The sequence below is a fragment of the Bos javanicus genome, chromosome 26, assembly GCF_032452875.1.
Source record: "Bos javanicus breed banteng chromosome 26, ARS-OSU_banteng_1.0, whole genome shotgun sequence".
NCBI lineage: Eukaryota > Metazoa > Chordata > Mammalia > Artiodactyla > Bovidae > Bos > Bos javanicus.
The window spans coordinates 33,501,240-33,520,328 of record NC_083893.1 but is presented as its reverse complement, the minus strand read 5'-3'; the positions used below and the strand labels follow the sequence as shown (position 1 = coordinate 33,520,328).

The 19,089-nt window shown below is 48.3% G+C and overlaps 1 protein-coding gene across 7 annotated transcripts in view; it reads left to right on the top strand.

Annotated features, from left to right (window-relative positions):
* Positions 1 to 19,089, top strand: part of NRAP (nebulin related anchoring protein) — a 75,510-nt gene that overhangs the window by 50,457 nt on the left and 5,964 nt on the right. For all 7 annotated transcript variants that reach the window (XM_061403530.1, XM_061403531.1, XM_061403529.1 and 4 more), the window contains 9 exons: positions 779 to 976; positions 2,917 to 3,021; positions 4,271 to 4,369; positions 6,524 to 6,628; positions 6,972 to 7,079; positions 7,947 to 8,258; positions 15,134 to 15,238; positions 16,025 to 16,123; positions 17,366 to 17,470. In XM_061403530.1, the coding sequence (XP_061259514.1) occupies positions 779 to 976; positions 2,917 to 3,021; positions 4,271 to 4,369; positions 6,524 to 6,628; positions 6,972 to 7,079; positions 7,947 to 8,258; positions 15,134 to 15,238; positions 16,025 to 16,123; positions 17,366 to 17,470 (1,236 nt within the window). The remainder of the gene's footprint in view (positions 1 to 778; positions 977 to 2,916; positions 3,022 to 4,270; positions 4,370 to 6,523; positions 6,629 to 6,971; positions 7,080 to 7,946; positions 8,259 to 15,133; positions 15,239 to 16,024; positions 16,124 to 17,365; positions 17,471 to 19,089) is intronic.

Genomic DNA, 19,089 nt, shown 5'->3' with positions numbered 1-19,089 from the left:
CGTGACTTTATTCTAGGGGTTGGGGGAGGATGAGCAGAAGTGCAGGTGGGTGGTTAGGGAGGAGTGGGCAGAGCTTGGAGGGCAGTGGGAAGGCTGGAGGAAGAAGAGATGGCGATTATGCATCTGACTCCCCAGAAAGCCCAGAATGAGCTTCGAGGATCTTCAAACAGCTCCTCTGAGGACTGGGGTGGAGCTTGAGGTCTACAAACAGGCCTCCCCCTTCCCGTTGCAGGATGCATGTTGGGCTCTTGGGAACTCATCCCTCAAAACTGGCTTTTCAAGCGTCCGCCCACTGCTCTCGGTTCCCAGATTTACTAGGATGTCATTGTTTAATGCTTGAAGACGCTCTCCATCGGCTAGCATACGAGGAGAAACCCTGGTGTCTCAGTCTGAACTTGAGAGGATGATAAGAATTGCTGGGGAGCAGGAGGCAGCTCAGCTGTGCCTCCTCTTGCTTTTCGAAAGAGAGACAATCTCGACTTGAACTAGGGAACCACTGACATTTTATCTGCCCCTTGAACTTCTGTATTTTCCCCAAGTCGGGGAACCCTGAGCCTGGGTCATCCCAATCAATGACCCCCAAGAGCTGAGAGTGGCGAGTGGCAGGACCTAGAGATGAGTCCTGCTTATTAAGCCAGTGCCCATAAGAACGGAGGACCGGCCCTTCTAAGAACACCCCTCGGGGCTCACCTGGGACAGTCCCAGCACATTGCTCTCCCCCATGGCCCTGATGCAAACGGCGGCTTTGAAATAACTGTCGATCTGTCTGCCCATCTAGGTGAATTACAAGAAAGACTTTGAACACTCAAAGGCGCAGTTCCATCTGCCGTTGGACATGGTAACCCTGGTGCATGCCAAGAAGGCTCAGACCCTGGCCAGCGACCAGGACTACAGACACCCGCTCCCCCAGTACACGTCCTTGGCTGAGGACCTGAGGCTCAGCTGCGCCAAGAGAGCTCACAAGTTGCAGAGTGAGGTAAGGGGACCTGCCTCTCTCGTCGAGCTCTTTTCCTCTTAAATTTGACCGTGAGGCAGTGACCCGCAAGCTCCTGTTGGCTCGGTGGGGGCTCCAGAGATGAAGAATCCTATATCTGGGGTTTCTTTTGAAGCATTGCTGCCGTTGTTCCTGCCTTGCTCTTCAGAAGCACAGTCACATAAATCTATTAATAATGGTATCAATTTATTGAGTGTGTTAAGTGTGTGTTTAGTCGCTCAGTCGTGTCCGACTTTGCCACCCCATGGACTTAACTTTCCCCTATGGAGTCCGCCAGGCTCCTCTATCCTTGAAGTTCTCCAGGCAAGGATACTGGAGTGGGTTGCCATTTCCTTCTCCACCTTATTGAGTATTTCTGCTGAATTCTAGGCGTTGCATTTACAAGCACTGTCTCTTTTAATACTCAAAATAACTCAATAGTTTTTATCCCCATTTTACAGAGAAACTATAGTGAGTCTCAAAGAAGTGAAATAGCTCATGCGAGATCACAGAACTATAACTGAGAAAGGGGTGCTGAGATTCGAGGCTCACGGTTAGCGTGTTCAGGACTTGTCAGTGGTGTTGTCTCTGGTCCAGTTTGGGCTGGGGGTTCTTCTAGGAGCCTCGTATGTGGGTCACCTGTCTTCTGAAGAGGCCTGAGGTCTGCCAGGAGAGGTGCTCAGAGCCCCTTTGGAACTAACCCAATTCAGGCAGAGGAGAGTGTTGGGCGGTTGTTGTTCAGTCGCTCAGTCATGTCGGACTCTGTGACCCCATGGACTGCAGCACGCCAGCCTTCCCTGTCTTCACCATCTCCCGGAGTTTGCTCAAACTCATGTCCATTGAGCCAGTGAGACAGAGGGCAGGGAAATCAGGGCCCCAGAGACCATCCCTGGGCCCTCCCAAGGGATCTCCAGAGGCCTTCACACTCCCTACAAGTGCGTTTCTAGCTCATCCTGCCCATTTTCTTAAGCAGACAGGCCTGGGAGCATCGGGAAGTGTTGAAGAACTTCCTCACTTACCGGAGGTATCTCCCCAACAGGCAGCAGCATCCTTTTTGGTGCTCATCTTATCCCCCAGCTTGCTGCATTTCCATTGCTGGGAGATTTGCAAGTAAGGGGCCTGAGTTGGAAATAAAACAAGCTCTCCCCCACCCCCCCCACCCCACCCCCCAAAAAAAACCCTGCTTTCTGGTTTGGCAGAGCCTGAGAGCTGAGTGGCGCTCAGATCTGGGTTGCTGTCGTCTGTTGGAATTTTCTGCCCGTGTGCGGCGTTTACTGAGTGACATAAACTGTCAGGAACCCAGGAGCAGCTGGAGGAACTAGCAAGCCGCCACGCTCAGCTAAGGGGCCCGTTTGTCACTTGCGCAGAGCCCTGACTGTCCCTGCCTCCCATTGCCTTAGCAATTGGAAGGAGGCATGCCCAGGGGGTGCCTTGGTGGCTGAAGGGGAGTGAATTTGAGGCCCTCTTTAAACTGTCAGCCCAGACCCTTCAGGTACACACCCCTGCCCCCACCCCAACAGACTCAGGGCTTTGTCAGATTATTCTGGATTCATTTATTAGTTCTTTCTTAACCCATGATTAATTCATGCCACTCTCTGCTGCTGGGGTTTGTTTTGAAGACCTATTAAATCATTTCCACATTTGCCCCAAGACAGCTGACTTTCTAACCACAATCCGCTCCAGCGATTATTTTTTGATAGCCCACATGAAAATAAAAATCTGCTGAGCACCCCTCTAACAGCTACAGAGACGAGTGACAGCAGAATTATTTTCTTCTGACCTACATTTTTGTTTCCCTAATGAGCATTTACTCAGAAGCCTGTGTGCGTTCGCTGAGTATTATGTGTCTGGAGAGGCTGGTTTGGCCTTGAGTTCTAATTACGATGCTGTCTGTTGTGGGTCCTTCCTTGTTCCACAAGTTTGGTTTTTCTGATTCCTTGTAGAATTTGTACCGGTCGGACCTGAACTTTATGCGGGGTGTTGCCTGCGTCATTCCAGGCACGTTAGAGATTGAAGGGAGAAAGAGAGCATCTGAACTCATCAGTGAGGTAACTGGGGGCCCAGGATGGGGTAGGGGTGTCAAGTATATTCCACAGTAGAGATTAAACTACTATCAGTGTGTCTTATTAAAGCCAATTAGATGCTACACTGTTAGCCGTGGTGACTCACCCGGCCTCTCCCCTTACTCTCTTCTCCATTCAGACAGGGTGGTACGTAAGATAACTTTGCAGATTCCGGGTCAGGTCCTGTATTAATACCATACGAGAATTATTCACTGGTTCGTAAGATGTACTTTCCCAGAATCCATTTGAAGAGTGGCTTGTGGAAAGAGAGCAGGCTTTGGAGACACAGATGGTGATTCATTTGCTGTGTGACCTCAAGCCAGTCACCTGCCCTCTCTGAGCCTCAATATCTTAATCAGTCAAATGGGAATACTGAGACCTGTCTCATTTAGTTTTTGAGAGGATCAATAGTCATCTAAGCACTGTGCTTCTTTGTTGGCTGTGTATGAAATCGTTGCTGTGAGCCTGGTGATAATTTCTTGGTAAAAAGATAGAAGTCTAGAATTCTAAGCTTTTTGAACTCCTGAGGAATCTTGCCCGCCTCTAGGAGGGCTCTGGGACTTTCGTTCCCAGTAGACTGGCATAATGGAAGGCATTGGAAGTGAAAGGCGGTCAGCGTCCAGCCTGGGTGCCTCAGAATGGCTTATGCGTTGATTGATTAGAAGCTCTGAGCAAGCAGAATGGGCCTCACTGTGGGAGTCGAGATTTAACTTTGTGCTTTGCTTTTCCAATGAAATCTCTAAAGCAGGTGGTTTCTAAACTTCTTGGTGCATCAGAATCCCCTTTGGAAACTTAAAAAAAAAATTACAGAGGCCTGAGGCTACTGCCGATTTATTGAATCCCATTTCCTAGGGTGGTGTGCAGGCATGTGGGTTATTTTAAGCTGAACGATTGTTTCCCGTGTACCCTCAAAGCTGAGGAATCCAGGGTCTTCAGTGAGCAAAGGAAATTTGAGAGCAAAACATGAATTTCAATAGTCATGTTCATATTCATGGCAAAGGACTAGCTCTCCCTTTCTTGTTAATAAGCGTCCGATTCCGTCTGTCCTCCTCCTCTCTGTTTGTTCGTCTCACTGAGTTCTGAGGTCACAAGAGCAGGTGATGGACTGGATTCTGGGTCATAGACTGGCAAGCTTCGCAAAATGAGGGTTTATTACTAGTGCTTAAAGAGCTGATTCTTCCTCTGGTTTTGCACCTCACCTTGTCCTCTTATTCCCTCCTGTGTGTGACTTCAGAGTAAATATCGTCAGCATCCCCAGTCGCTCAAGTACACAGCCGTGACAGACACACCCAGCCTCACTCATGCAAAACTCAGCAACCAGATTACAAACGAGGTAAAACCTTCAGATGACTTCGGGATGGGCTTTTTAAAAAACTGCTAGATTGTTTAAAAAAAAAAAAAAGTATGAATATTTGTGGGACGAGGGAGATGGGGAGCAGGGGAAAGCATGCATGTTTGCATGGAAAGAAAGGAATATCATTAGATGAAACTGAAATAGTTTCCAGAAGGAAAAAAGGCCCAGTAGAAAGCCTGTGGCCTTGCCACCCCCCACCCCAACCCCAAATGCATTTACAGACTGACAGCATCAGTATCCCCTGGGAGCTTGTTAGAAATGCCGAACCTCAGGCCCCACCCAAGAGCCATCGAATCCACGAGGTCATTTAAGACCCTCACGGGTTTGCTTTGCACATGAAAGTTTGAGAAGTGCTGGTCTGTCATTTTCTGTCCTATCTGGGAAGATATTGGCTAACCCTTCTTCCATCATCATTCCGACGATGTGGTGGGGAGGATTTGTGGTTGTCCAGGGACGGTGATTGATACAGTGTGAAGTCTGCCAGCTTTCTTGGTTCTCTGCCTTCCCATCTTCTTGCTCACCACTTACCCAATTCTCACTGTAATATTCGAGCAGAGGGGGCCCAGGGGAGAGACTCTTAATTCCCTCAAATCATCGTTCCAGCTCTACCTCTTCGGAGTGGTTCTCTGACATGTTTGAAATAGCAAGTGAGCTTGGCAGAGAATGAAATGAGTTTTTCAGATTCTCCCTTCTGACCCTAGCTTTTGAAAGTCAGTTGAGATTTGGGTATTTATATATTAGTTTCCACTCTTACCCCAAGATTGGGTTAAGAAGACCCAAAGGGCTGTGTGCAACGTTATCAATTTAAGATTCCCACCGAACCTATCTTGCCTGCTTTGTGATCGGTCTGGCCTCAGAGAACTCGGCAACCGCAGGCCATGTCTAATTACAAGAGCATGTGTTTTCATGCCGGCTGAGGCCCTGCACGGGAGCACTGGTGTGTTTGCCCGTGGGAGGATCCTGGGACTTTAGTGAAGGATGCAGACGGGGTTTGGGAACCTCCTTTCCAACCAGCAGAACAGCTCCTAAATTTCCCAGATATTAACATTGTCTTTATACCGTGTCCTCAGCAAAAAAAAAAAAAAAAAAAAAATATATATATATATATATACACACACACAATGGAAAGAACTGTAACAGTATTCCTAAAGGTGTTGCCCTCCCCCCCAATTATTGAGCAAAGTAGAGGGCAGGGAAAAATACCTTTTCTTTGACTCACCTTGGGTTCTCGGCTGGGGCTCTGTAACAAAAGACAGATGAACAAGGGAAAAGCATTCACATTTATTTAGGATGAGCTTTAGGGGATGCAGGAGTCTTCGTAAGGAAATGGAGATCAGGAGGAACTGTTAAACCTGAGCGTTTTTATTCCAGGTTTGATGAGGAATGTAAGATCGTGGGCAGGTGTCGTAGAACAAAAAGGGATGAGCTGAGGCTAGGAAATTGGGGGACACTGAGCGAGGTCTGCTTGTTCAGATGCCTCTCGGGTTCCTCGGGGTTCAGAGATCAGATGCCCCTTTCTCCCTCCACCAGAGGGAGGGCAGCTCCCCCAGGAGGCATGTGACCTACTTCGGGGGGAAGGTCAAAGAGAGGGCTTCCATCTCCTGCTACTTCCAGATTCCTTTTGCTTAAAATATGCATTACGCTAAGGTACCCTATTTGGAGGTAACATGTCCTGAACCCCGTCACAAGCAGCTTGCAATTTTTTTACGCATTCCTTTCATAGCACTCAATTTGACTCATGAAGGACTATCTTTCCTTCAAGTTTTTAAAAAATTTTGATGTGGATCATTTTAAATCTTTATTGAATTTCTTACAGTATTGCTTGCTTTTTTAAAAATTTTATATTTTTGGTTTTTTGGCCATGAGGCACGTGGGATCCTAGCTCTCCAACCAAGGACTGAACCCACACCCTCTGCATTGGAAGGCAAAGTCTTAAACACTGGCCCTCCAGGGAAATCCCATGAAAGATTACCTTTATTGAAAGAAATATCTTCCCCAAGCTGAGGGTGTGTCCATGACATAGTGAATGGCCTTTTACAAACGTATTTATTTCCCAGTTGCAAAGGAGGGACCTCCAGTCCTGCAGAAATGCACAGCATTTACCTTCTTGTTTTTTTTCCCCCTTCTGCCCAGCGCCTCTATAAAGCAGCGGGGGAAGATGCGAGACACCAGTACACAATGACCCTGGGCCTGCCCGAGTTTGTCCGAGCGAAAACAAACGCGGCCAATCTGAGTGACGTAAGCCTTTCCCATCGCTGAGGTTGAGATGATCTCCAAGGCCAAGTCTCTGTCTGTGATGGGACATAACAGTGACCCTGCTGGCATTCGCAGAAACTTTCAACCATGTATCTGGTCGACATGCATGTTAAACATACCTTTTCCCAGATGTGTTGATATGTATGTGTCAGAGCCCACTTCCGGGAGGGTGCTAATGAGATTTTCTTTGCCAAGTCGAAAGTTTTTGCTTGTCAGAAATCTGTTCTGCGACACTACATGACAAATGAAGTGGGTAGCCTTTGTTCATGGAGTCGTGTAATTTTTTTGTTTGTTTTCTTAAGATCTACATGTGTTCCTACCATAGGCAAAATACAAGGAGTCTTGGAGGAATCTCCATGCTCAAGGCTACAAGCTAACAATAGATGCTCTGCCCTTCCAGGCGGCTCGAGTCTCTGGAGACATAGCCAGTGATGTGAGTTGAATGATACGACCTTCCATTCTGCCTAATTTCTGTTAACTTCATGTAAAACAATGTCTACGGCTGGTTTCCCTGAATTAAAGCAGATCTTTCACCATGTGAAACAGGATGTCATCTGCGGAATATATTAGTTATGAATGAGATTCTTTGATGGAGAGAGGGAAAGAAAGGCCCTGGTAATCAGAAGCAAAATGCAGGCAAAGATCTCCAGCAGAAAGGAGATTACAATTTATTTCTAATTGTAGCATCTAGGCAACCATCCCCCTGTAATGTGTGAACTGTCTGTTTTCTAACTCCACCCAGATTTAGAAAGAGAATTTGCAGTAGAAATTGTAATGTGGCCGTAGCTCAGTCCCCTCTTGACTCTCTGTAGCTTCCCGCATTGGCGGTAGGGTTTGCAGCTGTGTTTCAGCCATTTGACTCATAGCGTCCATAGCTTTGGGACATGAAGGTGACTTTCTCTTTCCCACAAACAAATCGCAGAAAATGTAGACTTCAAATAAATGTATCCTGTCTTTTGGGTTTGATGTTTTGCCAAGTGTGAAGGGATAAAGCACAACTTTCTCTTTCACCCTTTTTGATAAATTCCTTTTGGCCATAGAACTCGTAAGGGGAGCGGGCCCTTGCTTTGGTTCTAAGAATCTAGTTTTAATTAGATGGGAGGAAGGGAGCACTGTTTTAATTGTTCCTCCCCCAGGGCGGGGGAAGCAGGCTCTCCGGCCAGCCTCACTGTGCCATTTCTTATAATCATCCCCGTCTCGTGTAAGAACAGGTGATTTTCTTAGTGACCGCGAGGAAGAGGCACAGCCAGAACATCAGTGGGCCAAACGCCGGCCCCTGACCGCCTGGTTCTCCTTCCAGTTTCTCTACAGACATGACTTTGTGAAGGAGCGAGGACGGCTGATCGGGGCCCAGAGCGTGAGTGACGACCCCCGGCTCCAGCACTGTCAGCGGGTGGGCCAGCTGCAGAGCGAGCTTCAGTACAGGAGGCAGGCGGCGGGCAGCAGAGCGCAGTGCCACCTGCCCATGGACATGGTGCCACTGGTCCACGCCCGGAAGGCCCAGGCCCTGGCCAGCGACCTTGACTACAGGACACAGTGCCATGCATTCACAGCGCTGCCCGAGGACCTGAGGATGGCCTGGGCCAAGAAGGCTCATGCCCTGCAGAGTGAGGTAGGGGGTCTGTGGATCACACATCAGTCCCCAACTTCTTCCTCCCACCAGGCCTGGGTGCACATCTCTGCCTCTTCCTTAGCCCTTCAGATCCCTTCATCAGCCCCCACCCCTCATCAATGACTTGCTTGGTCTGTATCATCTAGGTTGGGATTATTCAGCCAACAGATATTTACTGAGCACCTGCCATGCCACAGGCATCCCTCAAGGCCCTGGGAATATAGCAGTCAGCAAAAAAGCTCAAAAGTTCCTGGTGTCAGGGAGCTTCCGGTCTGTGGGAAGATGCAGCTGTGTGGTGTGTCAGATGGAGACAGAGCAGGGAAGTGGGGTGTGTGTCAAAGTGTGAAAGTGTTAGCTCGGTCACGTCTGACTCTTTGCGACCCCATGGACTGTGGCCCACCAGGCTCCTCTGTCCATGGGAAGTCACCAAGCAAGAATACTGGAGTGGGTTGCCATGCCGTTCTCCAGGGCATCTTCCTGACCCAGGGATCAAACCTGGGTCTCCCCTGTTGCAGGCAGATTCTTTACCATCTGAGCCAGCAGGGATGGCCAGGTAAGCATATGTGTGCAACGTAAAAAAATGATGGACAGGGTCACTCTCATCCTCTGTCACCCCCTTCTCCTCCTGCCTTCAATCTTTCCCAGCAGCAGGGTCTCTTCCAATGAGTCAGCTCTTCCTATCAGGTGGCCTAAGTATTGGAGCTTCACCTCCAGCATCAGTCCTTCTGATGAATATTCAGGGTTGTTTTCCTTTAGGACTGACTGACTTGATCTCCTTGCAGTCCAAGGAGGATGAGATGGTTAGTGGCATCGCCGATTCAGTGGATATGAATTTTGAGCAAACTCTGGGGGATAGAGACATACAGGGACAGGGACAAGGACAGCACTGGCGTGCTGCAGTCCATGGGATCGCAAAGAGTCGGACACGACTCGCGACTGAACAATGACAAAGACAGGGTCACTCTCGCTGCAGAGGTGACATTTGAGCAAAGACCCTGGGTGGCAGCAGCCTCAGCATATCTGGGACTGGACTGAAGCGAGTGCCTGAGTGTGTGAGTGAGGAGGATGCCCCAGGGGATGGGATGGGGGTCAGAGAAAGAGACCCAGGGCCCGACTGTGTGCACTGGGGATGTCCCTGAGGCGAGGTGGAGAGTTGTGCCCAGAGCTGCCGTTCACCAGAGCTGACTGCTCACCAGTATGGCACCCTCGCTCCAACACTTAGGGGTGAGAGCCTTGCTTGCTCTTCCTGTTGCACAGATGAGGTCACGTGGGAGGGGCTGAGGCAGGCCTGGCTCCAGAACCCATGCTCTCAACCATGCCACCCTCCTGGAGCAGGGGAGTCACGCTTCCTATGATGCAGGTGTGAATGCTTAGGCCCAGAGAGGGGACGTCCCATGCGGGGGCATTAAGTCCCACCCTTAGTGGACGTCTCCAGACTCAGTTCCTCTGAGGTCAGTTCCAGGCCACTCCAAGTTTCGGCTCCTTCAGAAGGGCCAGGGTGGTGATGAAAATGTGGTCGCAGTCAGCACTTCCAGGCCACGTGCCCATGGCAGGCCCTGCACCATGCTTGCTTATGTGTATCATCTCCCGCAGCCCCACAGATCCCCCGGGAAGAAGGTGAGGTTTCAGAGCAGGTCTCATGAGACTGTAGTCACATGAACCCTTGTCGTCCATATCGGGGTTTCCAAACTTGGGCACCTTTGACACTTGGGGCTGGATGCTTTGCTGTGTGGGCCAGTCTTGTGCGTTGCAGCATCCCTGGCCTCTACCCTCAAGATGCCATCAGCACCCCTCGATGTGACAATCAGAAATGTCTCCATATATTGCCCAATGCACCTGGGGGATAAAACTGTACTGAGAACTCTGTTCTCAGTTGAGGACTGTCTATATGATGCACTGCGCTGAGCACACACAGTGCATGGTCCATAGGAACATGCCAGAGGCTGTGAGCTGTTAGGATTGTTTTCCACCAAGCCTCCTGATTCTGGGGGCCTTAGGGCAGTGACTGCTCCGAGTTTAGTTATGTGGCACAGGCAGAGTGTTGAAAACACCCAGTTGATGATTAATTATGACAACAATGATGCAATGATTTAATGAATGCCGCGATCGTCTAATTATGAATCAAGATTTGCTGGGACTGTAGTACTGAGTGGGTACCAGCCAGGGGAGCGTGGAGCAGGGCATGCATATGCTGAAGCACAGCCCAGGACCCACCCTGAGGTCCCTAAGAAGAGGTTCTTAGTTTGACTCAGAGTACAGCCCAGGACCCTTCTGTCGGTGGCCTCTTCCGGGGAGAAAATAAACCTCCTGGGACAGGACAGGCCACTGTGGGAAGATTAGGGGCTCGGCTAGAAGCCCAGCTTCGTCCGTCAGCAGCCACTTGGCTTTCTAGGCCTTCATGTTTCTAGAAAAGCAAAGATGTTTGGTTTATTGGTGATCTCAGATTTCAGGATTCATAGATAAATGTTTTTTTAAATGCTGACATCATCATAGTATCAGACTATTTTACTATGTAAGGAAAAAGACCAAAAACCAACTCTTACCTCAAGCTACCATTTATATCACTGTTACTTCTGAAAAGAAAGGATAGTTTAACACACACACACACAAATAAGAACAACAAGAAAAAAAGAGAGTCCTTCCCAAGAAACACTTGTTGGCAATCATAGACTTACACTTTACCAAATGTGATATGTTTTGTGCTGAGAATTTATTGCCTGATTTAAGAATGACCATGTTGGGCTTCATGCGTTGTTTTGAAACTTCAGGTTTGTTAAACTGGGTGGTCTTGGGCTCCAAGATCCTGTGAATAGCAGACCCCCAGAATGTCCATCTGGTCTGGAGGCTTGTTCTCTTGCAGTCATCACTGAAAATCCAATTCCACGTGGTTATGTTCCAGTGAAAAGGAAACAAAGGCTTGTTGTGAGCTCATGCAATTCAGCAGAGTTCCGGGCAGGAACAGCAGCTCCGGTAGCCATCAGTCGTTCTCCTTACCTCTCCCATCCAGGCCGGAAAGCAAGCTGTGGGTCTCGGTGCTCACCCTTGGCAGGAGGGTCCTCAAGGCTGTGACTGCTGAAGTCTTGGAAAAGTCGTGCTTACCTCAGGGATGTGTCTGAGACACGTGCTCCGCCCAGGCTGTGCTCCACCACCAGGGGGTGCTAGTTCAGTCACCTCTTCAGTCAGTCAGTTCAGTCGCTCAGTCGTGTCCGACTCTTTGCGACCCCGTGAATTGCAGCACGCCAGGCCTCCCTGTCCATCACCAACTCCCGGAGTTCACTCAAACTCATGTCCATTGAGTCGGTGATGCCATCCAGCCATCTCATCCTCTGTCATCCCCTTCTCCTCCTGCCCCCAATCGCTCCCAGTATCAGAGTCTTTTCCAGTGAGTCAGCTCTTCGCATGAGGTGGCCAAAGTACTGGAGTTTCAGCTTTAGCATCATTCCTTCCAAAGGACACCCAGGACTGATCTCCTTTAGAATGGACTGATTGGATCTCCTTGCAGTCCAAGGGACTCTCAAGAGTCCTCTCCAACACCACAGTTCAAAAGCATCAATTCCTCGGCACTCAGCTTTCTTCACAGTCCAGCTCTCACATCCATACATGACCACTGGGAAAACCATAGCCTTGACTAGATGGACCTTTGTTGGCAAAGTAATATCTCTGCTTTTCAATATGCTATCTAGGTTGGTCATAACTTTCCTTCCAAGGAGAAAGCATCTTTTAATTTCATGGCTGCAGTCACCATCTGCAGTGATTTTGGAGCCCCCAAAAATAAAGTCTGACACTGTTTCCACTGTTTCCCCATCTATTTCCCATGAAGTGATGGGACCAGATGCCATGATCTTTGTTTTCTGAATGTTGAGCTTTAAGCCAACCTTTTCATTCTCCACTTTCACTTTCATCAAGAGGCTTTTTAGTTCCTCTTTACTTTGTGCCATACGGGTGGTGTCATCTGCATATCTGAGGTGATTGATATTTCTCCCGGCAATCTTGATTCCAGCTTCTGCCTCTTCCAGCCCAGCATTTCTTGGTCCTTTCCAAATCTGCCACTCCATGCTCCTCTCTGCGAGCTCACATAAGGGTTGCAGGCATCCTGCAAAGCACATGAAGGGACCGTCAAGGGGACAGTCTTGGCCCCAGCCTTTATGGCTGCAAGGCCTCAGGAGACTCCTTAAGCTTCCCCGGCTTCCGTTTCCCCATCAGAAATAACAGCAATGACAGTAACAATACCTAAGAAGTACGGAGTGCTTATCTCAGGCTAGGCATTTATTTAAATATTTTGCATGAACGATCTCATGTAGTATATCTAGGTAGGTACTGTAAGTACTTCCATTTTTACAGATGTGATAACTAACACATCTATAAATTTTCAGGAACTTGCTCAGGGTCATAAACTGCCAGGGAAATGACTTGCTCAAGACCATATATGTCTTGTTAAGAGGCAAAGCCCAGCTCTGGGCTCCTGACTCTGGAGTTAGCGCTATCTGGCTCCCCCTGGTGGCTAGATTAGGAACCCAGGCGCTCTGGCTCTTGAGGGTTCTCTTAAGAACCACCTGCACAGGGTCCCAAAGGACAGCAGCTGGTGACTTATCTGAGAATCTGAGCATTTAACCCCCCAGATTGTTCTATAGTTGGGAATTTTGAGAATGGCACAAGGACTGAATGAAGTAATGAAAGTGAAAATGAAAGTTGCTCAGTCGTGTCTGACCCATGGACTGTAGCCTACCAGACTCCTCTGTCCATGGAATATTCCAGGCAAGAGTACTGGAGTGGGTTGCCATTTCCTTCTCCAGGGGATCTTCCCCACCCAGGAATCGAACCCAGGTCTCCCACGTTGCAGGCAGACGTTTTACCGTCTGAGCCACCAGGGAAGCCCCAAATGAGTCTGAAGCAAACCACACCCTTTGCAAGATAGTTGTTATAGTGATTCTTATTATTAATATGACAAATATACCCCTTCCCCTGGCCACCTCCTGGGTTCACCTCCTGGTTATGTAATTCCTGTTAGAGCTCAAGGGTTACAAGCTACAGCTTTTGGGTCTCCAGAATGGGGGGCAACAGGAATCTCACGTGTGACTCTGAAGGTGGCATCCAGGCCTTCATATGTACAAGGGCAAGTAGTGAGGCTGCCACTTGGGGAAGCAAGGTACAGCTGGGCAGCCTGAGAAGATCTCTTATTATCTTAGAATCCTTCTTGGAAACCATCTTTGGGCCGATTCTCCTTGACTACCCTCCTTGCTCCTCCTCCCCTCTTTTATGGTGAGGTCTCGGGCAGGCGTGTTGTTTTTAGGGTCTGCGTGAATAGTCAAAGCGGGGCTGGGAGCAGAAATATCAATAGACAATCCATTTATAAGCGAGTCGGAGGCGCAGTCAGATCTTTGGGGAACCTGCGTCTTGCCTTCTGACTCACCTGCGCTCGCACTGTTCAGCTCAACAAAAGGCAAGTTGAAAGCGTGCGCCCCCACTTCATCTCACGTATGAAAGGAGCAAGGCCCGGCTGTGAAGAGGCCCTGTAGGATTATTCTCTCTAACTTAGAAATTTATCCAATTTTCTCTGTTCTTTATCAGAGTGGAAGGCAAAAGCTTTGCTGGTGTAGACTGAAAGATCGCGGTATAAAAAGCAATTTCACTGACATGGGGTTTTGAAACGTGCTCCCAAACCCGAGTGATGTCCCCCTTCAGCAGTTGGAAAGCAGAGTGGGATTTGCACAGGGGCCTTAGCCAGCAGACAGTAGATCAGAAACGGACCCTCTTTGAGGCCAGCTGTGAGGAGCACTGTGATTCCTGAAATGAAAGAAAGCTAAAAAGGCCGAAAGGCTGATTTCAGGAGCGGGTATTTTGCGTTACCGCAGAGCTTGTATCTAAATTAGAGAAATGCCAGCAACTTCGTTTAGTTCCAAATTTCACATTTCCTTAGAGAGTCCTTTTTCTTCCTTTAAAAATGCCTAATTTCCATATGGAGAGGAAGAAAAGCTTTTTCAGAGACTGTCTCGATGTAGGTAATGGTGGGCAGATCAAGGAATGGTAATAAGATTAAACATTTCAGGAGATTCCTAATCAGGCCCATTGTCTTAAAACCCCACTTACTCTTTTCTTCCTGGAATTGATGCTGTAGTTCTGATCTTCCAAGTCCTTAAGAGGAGGAAAATGGATAAAGTTTAAGCCTATTGTGCAATGTAGGCAAATCCTGAGTAACCAGATGAGGAGGGGTAAACTGAGGCATGGAAATGTTAAGGCGGTTTACACACCATTCCCCGGTTGTAGCCAGGTTTGTTGCAGTTTTGAGAGTCCTGCAAAGAACTGCCCCTTCCCCACCACTGCAAAGAAAAAAACAAATCTAACACACAGAATATCTTTTACCCGTCAGGACTCTCAGGTGTTTTCATGAGAACAGAGGATTGTCATGACCTTCGGGTATCACAGAGAGAAACTGAGTCACATTTTGGTGCAGTGATTTGCCCTGAATCACAGCAGGTTTGATCCAGAGCTCAAAGCCCTTTGATCTGCTGAAAGTGTGTAAAACGTTTCTGTTTAGGCAGGTGGTCAATCGCCTCACTGCCAGAATGAAACCAAATAATCAAGGCTGACGTGTGGGCTGGGGTATCTATCTCAGATCTTTCTTAAGGGATCATTCCCATAGGTCACAACCTTCTGCTTGGAATCCAGCCAGTTTACATGTGGGACCTGCTTGTATCTTACATGTGATCCATTACTAAATTCTGGGCAGAATGCACAAACTCAAATAGTTTGCCTTGGTAACATGCAGAACTCACCCAAATGAAGATATTGAAATGTTGTGATGAAGCATTTTTATGGATGCCACAATGGTTTGCAACCCTTTCCTGATAAAAGCCAGTGTTTTTTTCTTCCCACAGCTGCGCTACAAGTCGGACCTGATGGGCATGAAGGGGACAGGATGGCTGGCGCTGAGTTCCCCACAGATAGAAAGTGCAAAGAAGGCCGGAGAACTCATCAGTGAGGTATCATTAACCTGACTCTACCACAAACACACCCTGGCGTTTATCTCCTCCTGACGAGGGAACTTGCAGATGGATTGGAGAGCCTGGGAGGGCCCATGGCACTGGACTCCCGATTTCTTTCTGGGGCTATTTGCGATCAAATCCCAAAACAGAACAAGATTTGGCTCCCAGTGAATTCACTTACTGGCGAGTTAAAGGCTTGTTCCAATCATTAGAGGATGACCAACAAATGTTTTATGTACAATTATGATCTAACCTGACCCATTATTTTCATGGAGATAAGGAGAGGGTTTGCCACCCGTCTCCTGAGTTTACTCAGTTCAATGTCCTAGGGTTACCTGACTTCAGAGGGTGTTAAAAGTTGCCCAGAGATGGTTACATTAACTGAACTCCCCCCCCCCCATGTTGATGACCCAGAGTTTCTTGCCCTGGGAACTCCTTGCGAGCATGGCACTGCCTTCTTTAGTTCCTTAATAACAGAATCTACTTGAATAGGGTCTGGGCAGGGCCGACCTAAGGCTGAATCCTTCCATCTACTGAATTCCTTTTCTTGTGATGAGCTTTGGCATTTTGCAGCCTCTCTTTTCAAGAATGTAAATACCTGTAAAATGGTCCTTATCACAGAGGCAGCTTGAATCTCTTCTGTATGCTGGTGAGGTGGCCACAAAGAAGAGAGATTTCTTTCCCAAGCATGTCATTGGTACATCTGGTACTAAGGTAAAGCGGCACCCGGAAAAATGCCTGGTGTTTGATTGTTTCTTGAGAGTCTTGGTCTTTCTCTTACAGACCAAATACCGTGAAAAACCAGACACCATCAAGTTTACCACAGTGGTTGACTCCCCGGACCTAGTTCATGCCAAGAACAGCTACATGCATTGCAATGAGGTGGGTGTTTTCTGCTCACTCATCCCAGGCTTAATAGGGGGTAGGGCTGCACAGTGGCCAGTGCTTAAGATGTAAGTGCAAACCTTCTGTCCCTTACCTAGGCGATCTTGGGTCAGTTTTCTAATGTCTTCTAGCCATGGTTCCCTTATTTGAAATAAAGATAATGATAGCAACCATTTCATAAGATGGAGTGAATTAAATGAGGATGAAGTAAACAAAACTTCATGAAGCTTTTAGCAAGTATTTAGAATATAGTAAGTCCTCAGTAAATGTCCCTAGTTTGACTCATAATCATCACAATAGTAATACTAAGTATTGTTGATGGACCCTTACCAAACACTAGGTCATATATATCTTAATTGTCCATAGATGATAATGGAATTAAATCTTAACATAAGCCAATTAGGAAAAAAAGCAGCTATATAAAGAACTTCTTTCTACTGTATAATTTAGCCCCATTTCCTCTCTCCTGTATTAATTTTGAAGAATAGGAAATTACATATTTTCTTCTCTGAAATCCTCCAGGGATTGGATTTTTGCACACTGACAAAGCTGCCGCCTGCTCACAGAGTCCGAGTGCGGTACTGACCAGTTCATGTTTGAAAACACAAACTGAATTTGGGAAAGGGTTGGAATGTTAAATATTTTATTTCCTCTCTAAAACTGGATGAGACTCAACCACCTCCTAAAATTATTTGCAGTTTTTAGATCACTGCCCTAAAAATAGCCATTAAGAGAAAGCTTGATTTCTAAAATTGTGTCTTCTTGGGACACAGGGTAGACTATGAAAACTTTAAATTTCTTAAGAGATATTAAGGTGCTTAAGGTTTTTTAGCTGCTATGTCTTTTATTATTTTTATTAATGTTTAGTAACAAAGGCATTGAGGCGTCTTGTTACTAGTAAAAAGCTTGAGCAAATGCCTGATTGCAAAGATTCTCTGAAATATCCACCCATCTTTTACTGTTTGTGAAACACAGGTACAGCAACCCAGGATTATGGTTTGTGACCCTTTTGGAGCAAAACTTGATGAATATTTTTAAATACTTAAAACCAGCTCCTCACCACCTGACCCTGGCCACTCGGGCACCTCCCTTCCTGGGTGGCGTCTGGAGGGATGCTCTCCGAGTGCAGGATAGCTTCTGCACCCTGGGGTGGGAGGGGCAGGAAAGGGCATCAGCCCCTCTTCACCTTGACTGCAGCAAGTGCGGTTTCCCATTTACCGTGAGCCTTCTTCCCTGCAGCGCCTGTACAGGTCGGGGGATGCGGAATCCCGACACAGGTACACCCTGGTGCCCGACCACCCCGATTTCACCAGAGCCCGCCTCAACGCCCTGAATCTGAGCGACGTAAGTGAACCAGCCGCTCATGTGGTGTGTGCCCGCTTCTGTAATGTGATCTGTGCCCAAATGGGATTTTTTTTTTTTTTTTTAGAAAGAATTCCTAGGAAGGGAGCTGGGAACAGAAAGCACCCTAGACTGAGAGTAGGATAAATGGCATGTATAACTTTGAGCCACTTTTCTCGCTGGGCCTCAGTTTCCCCAGCTGCAAAATGGGGATGGAGCTGTGCTAGCCGACTCCTGTGGTTCTGTCAGCTCTAGCATCTCAGTGCTGGGCATGACTCCAAAGACCTCAGTCAGGTGCTGGGCTCCAGTCAGAGGAGTGGTGCCCTGGCTCTGCCTGCTCTGCTTGTTCCCCAGACTCCTCTCCTTAGCCATTCAGAGCCTTGTAAGTTTGGAGACCGAGTGGCGCTTTCTTTGCTTTCTGCAGGTTAGAAAGACGCTGCAATTGTAGTCCATGGGATCCAAACACAATCCGCTCCTTTGTGCCTGAGGCTGTGGCCCCCGACACGTCTGTTCCCTTGGATGTGTGCCCTTTGCATGCATCTCCAAGATGCTGTTTCCTCAGCCCGGGCTTGTTGTTGGCAGGGGTCGGAGGCCCCTGGTCGTAATAGAATAGGCGGCCGCTCTGCCGGCAAAGCTGTGATCCTGGGATAACAGGTACCGAGGCGGCAGAATCAAAAGACGCTGTCAGATCAGAATAACACAGGCTGAGTGTGTCGGCCTGGGGCCGCGCGGGGCCTCCCAGAGTCCGGCCATTCTTCCCGCCCTGGCCCGGCCATTGTGTCCTGGGGCTCCGTGCAGATCAACAGCTGCTGCTGCTCACCCCAGAGGTAGCCGCCTCGCAGGGGTCGGCAAGAGGCGCCTTCTAGTTAGCGCGTGTGTTAGTTTGTTGCGTTTGTAAAGCCCTGTGGGATCCCACGCGGTGAATGTGCTGCTGCTTTGTAAATATGAGTTATTATGACCATTTGATGCTTTTGAGGGATGCGCAGGTGATAATTTTAGAACAGCAGCTCTGGTGGGCTGACCTCCATCTGGGGAAGCGGGACCTCCCCCTCAGCGGAGCTCGGACAAAACATCCATCTCATTAATGCTTCAAGGATAGGGGAAGGCCAGGCCTCCATGTGAGGAGCTCCTGGAGGCCCATTGCCCTGGACACTGGGATAGAAGTGCCAGTCCTTCGGGGGCCCGACTTAAGGAGGACAGCCACCCCGGGCTGGTGGCAGAGGCATCCTTCCTTCCACAAGGGGTGCCCGTCTGCAGAGTCCCGGAGCTGAAATTAGCCGCCAGGGCACGCGGGTATGGAGGACTCATGAACCTCTTTTGAAAGAGCACTTCTTTGGGGGCGTGTAGGATACGCACAATTGGATCAAGTGCTCTGTGAGGAAGATGTGGAGGGAAAGTGACCTTCCTGGGCAAAGAAAGCCATTGAGATGTGTAAGGCAGCCGAAATAACTAAAAATCAAATGACTCTAATGTGTGAGGATGAGGGCAAAGCTGTGCCCACTGTGATAAAGAAGAGGAACGCCCAGGGTTCCAAATCAAAGAGCCTGCGGAATCTAAAGACTCCCAGTGGCAAGGCAAAAACCTCAACAGAATTAAAAAAAAAAAAAAAACTCAGGGAGGAA